At 37.2% G+C, this 11,040-nt stretch overlaps 1 protein-coding gene across 1 annotated transcript in view; it reads right to left on the bottom strand.

The window, feature by feature from the left end:
* Positions 1 to 8,459: 8,459 nt before the first annotated feature.
* The window catches only part of LOC144965750 (yolk ferritin-like), an 18,936-nt gene continuing 16,355 nt past the window's right edge, over positions 8,460 to 11,040 (bottom strand). Inside the window, exons 7-8 of the mRNA XM_078901402.1 lie at positions 9,630 to 9,737; positions 8,460 to 9,116 (exon numbers count right to left, since the gene is read on the bottom strand). Of these exons, the coding sequence (XP_078757528.1) occupies positions 8,970 to 9,116; positions 9,630 to 9,737 (255 nt within the window). The 3' untranslated portion in view covers positions 8,460 to 8,969. The remainder of the gene's footprint in view (positions 9,117 to 9,629; positions 9,738 to 11,040) is intronic.

Raw genomic sequence — 11,040 nt, 5'->3', positions numbered from 1 at the left:
AATTTGATATTTTACAAATCCTACAAAGCCCTTGACGTTGATTTGTATCTCGTCCGCGCAAGTTTTCAGGCTTTTTTTAAGTTGCTTGGTGGCATCCCTGACTGATGGTATGCTCTTGGAATTTATATCCGTTCCCTATTTGAACCAATTCCCATTTGTCTTACTTTTTCTTTGGTGCCCTAATTGTAATACTAGAACTTTTTACTATCCCATTGTGTTCCTTTTTACTGGCACTGATATATGACCTTAGTGTGTTGCAAGATTCTTTTAAGTCATTACAAGACGAAATTTAGAAACGAAGACGTGGAGCCAATACACGCTTTTAGTGGATCTCCCCGCCCATTGCTCAACCCAATAACACCAAGGGAAGTAAGAAAAGGATTTAACAGCTTGCGCAACAACAAAGCCCCAAGAGAAGACAATATATGCCCTGAACTATTAAAATATGAACCACCGTCATTCGAAGAACATATAGCAGATTTAATATTACATTTGGAGAACACAAGACCCTCAACATAAACACAGGGTCATTAATTTCTATACAATGACCAAAAGACCCCCAAAGAATCCAAGACCAATAACCCTACTGAACACCATTCGAAAAACACTCTCCATAATAACTCTTAACAGGATACAACCACAAAAAGAAAGGTACTTATCATACTGCCAACGTGGATTTCGTCAAGAAAGAAGCACCGCAGATGTGTGGACGCATAAATGGCTGGCCGCGAAAACTTCATCCGAGAACTGAATATCACCATAACCGGGGATAGATATGTCAGCGGCATTTGATACGATAGATCACCATGCCCTGCTAAATATATTGGAAAAATAATAAGGGTCCTCCCGCACTAGGACAGGACTGTCTTGGGACGAATTTGTCCTGTCCCACTGAAGAAAACTTCTATTCAAAGTAGATACCGCACTTGTACAGGACGGTCCCAGGACACATCTCGCGTATCGCTTGCGCAAATGCATTATCAATATGGATGAAATAGAGGTTGCATATATCTGTGCTTTACTACTTAGAAAAAAAGACAAATGGAAAGAGAAAACAATATTGGGTCCATCCTTTAATGACCCAAAGATTGCTCAAGGGTCAAATCCATAGACTACGGTGATCTCGGATCTTATCCTAAAGGTATTTTTTCAACAGCCTGTATTAATCTTTATCAGAAGCAAACAACTGGAAGTTGTTATCTATTACTACATAATTTCAAATCTTAATTGAGCACACACAAAAAACAACAAATAAACAAACGAAAAACACAATGACGAATCTATTTTTATCTTATCGCGTTTTTTTAATTGTCGGCCTTCAGTTACTGTAATGACGATAGTAGTATCTTTAAGTGTAGCAATCGTCCTTCAACTCATAAAATATAACAAATAAGCAATAAATGAGTTCCTAAAACAAAAATGCAACAACAGCATCAAAACACTAGCAGCAAACAATTGTTAAATAAATGCATATTATGCATGACAAATCGATGTACGTATAAAAAAGTAGTACTTTCGGGCCATTATGCTCATGGAGCCTGCGTTTATCCCAATTTCTATAGTGTGAAACGGACAATAGCACATTATTAATAATTTAAGAAGCCCAATAACAAAATCACTGCTTGGTGGACACAGGTGTCAGAAACAAAACAAATAAAATTATGGCTTCTCCCAGAATCGAGTTCAGTCCCTTTGCGTGTGAATCGAGTGCGCTTATCAACCAAGCTATCGGGACAACCCGAAATCGACGTGTACTCGACATAAATCCATAATATGTGGGTTGTGTCCGAGATTAACCCTCAGGTAATCACAAATTTGCTCTGATTCGGATACGTTATAATATTTTTATGATTGATTCTTGCCATTAAGACAACAATCTGTGGATTTCTATGGATCAACGTGTTGATCGGCCAGTCACGCGCTTCTCACTAACCTTTTGTTGAGGCGTCTTGGTGTGTTTCAAAAAGTAATAGAGAAACGTCCATAAGACAGGGTGTCCGTAAAGTCTGGACACGGTAAAGTTAAATATTTTTCTAAATAGTATTCAAAATTTATTACATCGAGTTTATGCAAATTTTGTGAAACGCATTGGCATTTGCATTGCAAATGATGGCGCTCATATTGAATATATTATTTGAATAAAATAAATAGTGAAAACAAAACTTAATTTTAATTAAATATACCAAAAATATTCAACTACCCTATGTGTCCATACTTTATGGACACCCTGTATATACACACAATAACTGCTATTTGCCCGCCCCACAAAAATACACAGAGAAACGCCCATCGTGCACTCATTCCCATGACCATCGTCAGGGGGAAATGCGAGCGCAGACTTCACAACCTCACACCATTCATCACCGTCTCTGGTCTTTTCTAGAAGATCTTAAGGTCCAGGCCTGTCTACTCTGTGATGCTGTCTTACCATATTTTTTTCTGTCTTCCTCTTCTTCTCTTTCCCTCTAAAGTACCCTGCATGACAGTCTTGCACAGGTTATCATGGCGGACAGTGTGTCCGAACCATGACGGTTTCCTTCTTTCCACTATTGACAACTGTGGTTTCTGTCATCCTGCTCGACCCTCTACTCCAAATTAATATATCTTTATTTGTCCTGTGCTCCAAATATGAAACTCAGGATTTTCCTATAACTCCTATTTTGAAAAGCACATAGACATTATTAGTTTTACAGATTTGCATTGAGAGTTCATGATTCACAGCCATAGAGCAGGGTGGATAGTAGCAGCTATCTGTACAATTTTAATTTAGCACCAAAATCAATGTTTCTTTTCCATATGGTGTTAAGTCTCGTCATGGTTGTTGTTGCCATTCTAATCCTTGTTTTCACCTCAGCTGTGCTAGTCCTATCTTTGGTGAGCAACACACCCAGGTATTTAAATGACGTGACTTTGCTTTAGGTTTTCATCATTGATATTAATTCTCGTCTGAGAATTCAATTGAGCTTTTATATAGCGCAATATCCACTAAATGTGCTCAAAGCGCTTTACAAGGGGTCCCTGGTCAACAGCAACATTTAACATGTAGGACGGGACATGGCGATATTACAATTTTCGGACAGAGACAACGCTGTTAACCGCCAGGAGTTCATTTGATACATGAGTACGATGAAAGTATTTGAGTAAAGAGCCATTTCCAAGGACTCAACTATGCGCTGAGCGAGGCTCGAACCCAGGATCTTCAGATCCGAAAGCGAGTAGCATACCACTAGACCATATATCGCAAAATTCGTCTGAGAATTGCGTTGGCTGTTCGCGGCAATTTGCGATTTTTCGAAAATGATCTCTATCCCGTATGTACAAGCTGTCTCTGTCAGACGATCTCAGTGACTGTAATTTGTGCTCATCAAGTCAATGTTATCTGCAAATTGAAGGTTACAGAGAATTCTGCCCCCTATTGATACTGTCATCTGGTGGTTTTCGAAAGTTTCCTGCGTTATTCTTTCAAAGTATAGGTTGAAAAGGGTAGGGGGAAGAATGCAGCCCTGCCTGACACCAACGGCAGCTCTGAATAGATCTCCTAGCTTATTGTTTATTAGTACGGGACTTGTTGATTTTTCATAGAGTCATTCAATTGTTTTTATGATTTCTTCATCAAAATCAACGATTCTGTGTATTCCAACGGCCACGGTGTCATACATACTTTATCGAATGCTTTTCTGAAATCGATAAAATTGTGGAATAATTCATTTTGGTGTTGTAAGTATTTTTCTATCAACAGACGACTATTGAACACTTGTTGAATTGTGTTACCGCTTGATCTAAAGACAGTCTGTTCCTCTGCCACTATTTCTTCTGCTTTGTTTCTCATCCTGTTAAGTAATACGCCTTTTATTATTTTGCTGGGGTGGCTTATGAAGCTTATTGTTCTGTAGTTATTTCATTTTCTTCAATTGCCTTTTGTTAGGTAGCGGTCGACCTTATGTGTTTATGAAACACAAAAGAGGAGTAAGTAAGTAAATATCAAACGCTTATAGTGCACATACATACATACATACATACATACATACATACATACATACATACATACATACATACACACATGCATACATACATACATACATACATACATACATACATACATACATGCATACATACATACATACATACATACATACATACATACATACATACATACCTACCTGCCTGCGTGCCTACCTACCCACTTTCCTACCTACCCACCCACATACATACATACATACATACATACATACATACATACATACATACATACATACATACATACATACATACATACATACATACATATACATACATAATTTACTTTCAATGTTTATTCGACATCAATTTGTTTAAGTGAAAGGCAATTTGGCTACTTCTTGTCCCACAGATGAAACTATAATCTGATATTATATTATTCTCCACACACAGAGATAAGAAAATCTGGCAACGTAGAGCGAAAGCGCTCTTTATTTTGTGCCTAGCAATTGGCCAAACAGGTAAAACACTGCTACTAGATAACTTACTTGACTTACTTCCTTGTAATTTAATTGTGTTAGTGTAACCTTGTAAAGATTATATATGCTCCATTACAGCAACGATGATAATCTCTGTTTATAACTGATGGTCTAATACGAAGTTGTACAAATTAGATTTATTCCGACGTCGATTTATCCTATTATTTAAGGCTATTTTAGATAATGCCGGTTAATCTATATTGATTAAAATTTCTATACAAAAAATAGGTTAATATAATACAGAAATCTCATTAAGAAAAATTACGTTATCTGTCATGACGTTAATTCATAATGCAAAGGGCATAAAGTGGCATCGCACATCAAAAGCCGGGATAAGCCCATCATTTGCTCGGGGGAAGAGGACCTCTTGCTGTTACTTTTATCCCTCTATGTATTTTCCCTTTCGGTGTACCTTTTGACGGCTCTTTTGGGCTCCTTAGCCGGGAGAGAAACAGTCAATTTATGATCATCCATGACGTTTAATGTGCTAAACATCGAGAGAGCTTAGATACTGAACTCTAATTGTGACCCGTTATCTCTAAGCGGTGTTGGAAACTGAATTTATGGCTATTGTAGATGGGTTAATTACTTTTCGCTTTGGTGAAATATATACACGTTCTTAAAATGCAAAACTTCATACCTCTTATCGTTCGAATCACAAATTCACTATCAGAGTTTGATTCATTCCGATATAAAAACAATTGATGTATTGGTCTTGCATTTTAATATATTATACCTGTTTGAACCAATTCTCCTGTTTCAAATATATTTTGTAAACATTTGAGTGCATTCATCTTGGTAGTAGTAGTAGTAGTAGTAGTAGTAGTAGTAGTAGTAGTAGTAGTAGTAGTAGTAAAAGTAGTAGTAGTAGTAAGCGCTTAGCGTCTGGTGTCTCGGAGTTATAGCGCTATATAAGTTTTCAGCATTATTATTATTATTATTATTATTATTATTATTATTAGTAGTAGTAGTAGTAGTAGTAGTAGTAGTAGTAGTAGTAGTAGTAGTAGTAGTAGTAGTAGTAGTAGTAGTAGTAGTAGTAGTAGTAGTAGTAGTAGTAGTAGTAGTAGTAGCAGCAGTAGTAGTAGTAGTAGTAGTAGTAGTAGTAGTAGTAGTAGTAGTAGTAGTAGTAGTAGTAGTAGTAGTAGCGTATGGCTTCATCTCCACGCTGGAAGTCTCTAGCCTCGAAACCTCCCGCCAATCTCGTCACAGAGCAGTGTAGAATTATGTGGTCTGCTGTCTTTGGCCTTCCCTGACAGTTGGCTGACTCCCTCAGACCCCATCGATCCATATTTGCAACAGTCCTGTCGTGTCCTGTCAGTAGTCAGTTTGAGGTGACCAACTGTTTCGATTGCCATTCCTGAAGCCTGGATAAGTCCTGTTGGGTATTTGACTGCCCCAACTCCCTTGGGCATGGTATTTATCCAATATTCCCTTCAGGCTTCCCCAATATCGAAGTTTTTCTCGTTCTGAATGACAGAAGGGCTTAATTAATTTTAGTCGTGATGTGATGTTCTGGGTGCTTCATTTGTGATGGTTTTTAATGGGGTAATTAGGTTAAGGTCTTTCAGTTTGTGGGCTAATTTTTGGGTTGCTTCTTCTCGCCTGAGTTCTAGTGGTGCGTTAGCGCTTATTGCTGGGAGCCAAGTGGTTGGTGTTGGTTTGAGGATTCTCTGAGTTTTGGAGGCCTGCCTGTTGTTCAAATGAAATGTAGTGAATATAGATTTTGTGGTGTTCATCTTCAAATACCATTGGTCGAAGTATTACTTTAGCTTTGCTGTTTCCTGTGCTGGTTGTCTGAATTACTTTTAGTTGATCTCAAACTAAGTGCAATGATAGTATGCTCGTGGAATCTACATCCATTCCCTATTTGAACCAGTCTTACTTTTTCTTGGTTTTTTTAATACTTGTAACTCAAAAATTGTTTGACTATCCCATTTTCATTCTTTTCTACTGGTGCTGAAATGTAAAAAAATGTGTTGCAAGTGCCGTGCAGCAATATGGTCTTGTAGTATGACACTCGCCTTCAGACTTGGAGGTCCAGGGTTCGCTCTAAGCGGCAAATAGTTGAGTCCTCTTGCCGTACTCAGGTGAAAAATGAGTAGCTGGTCGTTAGCAATGCTGTCTTTGACGGGAGGGAGGTGGGTGTTATAGGCGCCTATTTCCATAGGCGCGTAACGTCTCGTCCTATATGTTAATGTTATATGTTGCTGTCGGCGAGGGACCTCTTGTAAAGCGCTTTGAACACGTTAGTGGATATTGCGCTCTTTAAAAGCTCAAGGTTTATTTTAAAATCAAATACAGAGGTTAGGTAGATGCTCAGAAAGACGAACTTAATATTTTGCAATTAAAGTTTTACAAACCTATGTTGATTTTGTTCAATTTAACTCCCGTGTTATTTTGTTTTCCATATTAAATTATTTTTAACATGTAGATAGATCTACAGTGTTTTTTTTTCTCTTTATATTGACACATTTCAGCTTTGAATAACTCCAAATCTATGTAAGATTTCATAAAACGGTTTGTTTGTTTTTTGCCGTAGGTGCAGCCTCTTCCACTAATCACTCCTCACGGGTGTTTCTTTGCTAATTTTTTCAAGCATCTAGAAATTAAGTTATGGAGGCTTTAAACGATTGTAACTCCATTCACACAGCGTGATCCTCACCATTAATTTGTCTCCAATATGCAACTCATATTTCAACCCGCATATGTTTCAAATTACAAAAGAAAACTCAAAAAATAATATAGACCTACCTTCTTGTAAATGATATTGTAGATTTGTATCATTGGATAACTTTATGTTGTAATTTATTTGAGTAACTCATGTTACGTTACTTTTAAGCACTTTGAGCGTGTTTAGAGCGGTGTACGGCACTATAGAAATACAAACTTAATTTTATTACTATTATTATTAATATCATTATTATCATCATCATAATCATCATCATCATCATCATCATCATTATCATCATCATCATCATCATCACCTCATGATCATCATCATCATCATCATCATCATCATCATCATCATCATCATCATCATCATCATCATCAATCATCATTATCACCTCATCATATACAAATGATATAATAAGTAGTATAATATAATTCCCCCTAATAAGATATAAAAACTTCACACAAGTTTCATTCTTTTAGCTATAATTGAGCTTTATATAGTGCAATATCCACTAAATATGCTCAAAGCGCTTTACAAGGGGTCTCTGGTCAACAGCATCATTTAACATGTAGGACTGGACATGACGCCTGTTAGGCGATATTACAATTTTTCGGACAAAGACAACGCTGTTAACGACCAGGTACTCATTTTACACCTGAGTACGGTGAGAGAATGTGAGTAAAGAGCCTTTTCCAAGGACTCAACTATGCGCCGAGCGCGAGGCTCGAACCCAGGACCTTCCGATCCGAAAGCGAGTGTCATACAATTGACAAGTACGACGACGTTAAAATCGACTGAAGCGGTGTACCACACTTTACTGTTAATGTTAACCTCAAGATACGATGGAATGATCACTTCAAGAGTAAACTTATATAACGAGTTAAAATAGCCTTTCTTGAAAAAAAAAACAACAACCCCTGAACCCTGAGCATTTATATAGCGCAAAATCCATTCTAAACGTGCTCAAAGCGCTTTACTTGGGGTCCCTGGCCAACAGCAACATTTAACATGTAAGTCGAGACATGACACCTGTTAGGCGATATGACAATTTTTATTCGGACAGAGACAACACTGTTAACGGCGAGTTATTCATTTCACACCTGAGTACGGTGACAGAATGTGAGTAAAGAGCCCTTTCCAAGGACTCAACTATGCGCCGCTCAGACCGGAACTTTCGATCCGGAGGCGAGTGTCATATTCATACCATTAAACTACAGAACCACCGAGTGTCACACCATTAAACCACAAAACTTGCAAAGTATAAAACAATGAACTCAGAAAACAAATATGTTTAAACCCTGTTTTATTGGGAAAACGTACATATTTTGCATAGGTCGTGTTAGCTCAAGGATGTTCAATCTTGGATTTGATGTTATGCATTTAGGTAAAATACAACATCTGCCAGCCGGATATAACGTACAAACACACAAAACTATGTCTGTTCTTGGACGTTTATAGCCTGATTGATATAGTTTAGTGATATGTAATCACAAGTTAGCTGTCTAAAAACAATAACAAAGATCTGAGTGACGTCAATTTCGTTCCTTCTACAGCCTAATATAACTGGTTTTATCTATATTTTCAACAACAAAAAACTTCTAAGTGGTGCATCAATGAACTCAGAAAACAAATCTAGTTGACAACTAATATTTTGTTGATAAACCCAAAGAAATTTTACAATTTATGTTAACCTTAGAATTCCATAAGAATGTTAAATCCAAAAACAGACTTAATATAACTTAAGTATTTTATGCTAATCAACAATCCGGTCTTGTCTTTGTTTCCTTTGTTGGCTTCTAATAAGTCACCTCTGAGTCAAGGATGTATTCTCCCAGGGCATAGTTTTCGGTATCTTTATAAAAGTTGAGTCTTGTGACCAGATTGGAGAGGTTGAGGATAATATCGACTTGCCGTTCCAGGAACTCATCCAGTTTGACTCTCATCTAAAGAAAAATTGAAGGTGAATTTGGTGATGGTGGTAGTGATTATGATGATAATGATGATGATGATGATGATGATGATGATGATGATGATGATGATGATTTTGATGATTTTGATGATGATGATGATGATGTAGTGACACGTTGTAGTGTAGTGTGTTCTCATTCCACAAGACATCACACAAACATGTATACACCACACACACACACACACACACGCGCACACACACAATGAGAACACACTACAACATGTCTCTACATAACAACACTAATCACCACCAAGTCAACGACACACTTAGCGGAAGTAAGGACGTAAATAAATAAACATCGATCCCTCGAAAGAAAAAGCATACTACGGACATGTGTAGACTGACGAAATGGAGGACATAGAAACAATGTCTCGGCAAAAAATACGTGAGTGACTTTATTCATTATACACACACACACACACACACACACACACACATATATATATATATATATATATATATATATATATATATATATATCACTTACCGCCGGGTCATTCAGTTGTCCAGCGGTGATCATAAGACTTTTGAGATCGCTATTGGTGCTTCTCTCTAGAGCAAGGGAGTCTTCTAAAGCACTTAAGGCCGACGGCATCTGTAAGTGATAGGGAAACATGAGTTTTTCACACGAGTAAGTGACATCAGGCACATATTCGTGATCCGTCGTGGAACTTCACTAAAATGGTACATTACGTTAAGTATAAATTTACATTCTAAGCACCAGGCTAATCTAGACGTAATTCTGTTGTGTTATATATGTGTTGCCAATCGTCTCAAACTGTGTTATGACGGGGATAATTAATGTGTCAAAAGGGGATCTACACCAGTTAACTCTCTCCTTACCAGCCATTTTCAGGATTTTCCCCAAAACTTAACACCCAACTAACACAAACATATATTATCACTCAAACACAATAGCAGAAAGTTCTTGCGATACATAATTTCTTTAGCAAAACCTGCTCAACAACACACTGTTCATTTTCTTTAAATTGTATGATGTACAAAAGAAATATGTGAATAAGAAAAATGTTGGTTGTATCGTAACGTATGTGACGATTTACCTACAGTTGGTAAGGAGAGGGTTAAGGTCCATTTTCTGGGGGGGGGGGGGGGGGGGGGGGGGGGGGGGGGGGAGGGACACGCATCTAAAACTATGGTCAGAAAACGTGTCCTTTAAATACCGATCAATTTAAATGACCCTCATCTTGGCAATAACTTGCCAACCCGGGACTTCGCGAGGGTAAAATGAACAGAAATATGATATTTTAAATTTTGTCGGTGAAAGATAGTATATCTATTATTGTCTTAAACAAAATATGAAAATTTAACCAAAGTTTTCAGATTTTTAATACGATAAATTGACTTTTTAGCATGTAAACCACTCGACATAATACCGTAATTACACGCTTGGTCACAATTTCATGTGTGACCCACCCACATGCCCTTCCGATGCGGCAATTGGTTACAGATGGTTGCACCGATATCAGTTGTCAATGAATAACAAATTGACGATATTATAATTACATGTAACGAGATTTTAGAATTGATAATAGGCGGAGTTGCTCTCGACACCGCCACCTGCTGTTAAACTTTCAGGATAACAAACAACTGCGCAGATGAATTATGAGTCAGTTTTGAAAAGTTCATTTTATTTCTTCATTAATTAAATGTGTGTTTTTTATTTGCGACCCATTGCGTCAAAACAGTATTATGTAGGGGTTATTTTCAGCTGCATGGGAAAGGTTATTTACGTAACTCTTAATATAATTATCAAATCGCCATAATCATTAAGTATTACATAGGCCAAAAGGCCTATAAATTTAAATACCTTGTTGTTTTTACAAAATATAAGTATATAATAATTAAAACAAATAAAAGAAAAGATATAAAATTGATGC

This window comes from Berghia stephanieae, chromosome 2 (assembly GCF_034508935.2).
Source record: "Berghia stephanieae isolate SIO BIC M18660-M18661 chromosome 2, UCSD_Bste_1.3, whole genome shotgun sequence".
In the NCBI taxonomy this organism is placed as follows: domain Eukaryota; kingdom Metazoa; phylum Mollusca; class Gastropoda; order Nudibranchia; family Aeolidiidae; genus Berghia; species Berghia stephanieae.
The sequence above is the reverse complement of the archived record's forward strand: the minus strand, read 5'-3'. Positions and strand labels throughout refer to the sequence as shown.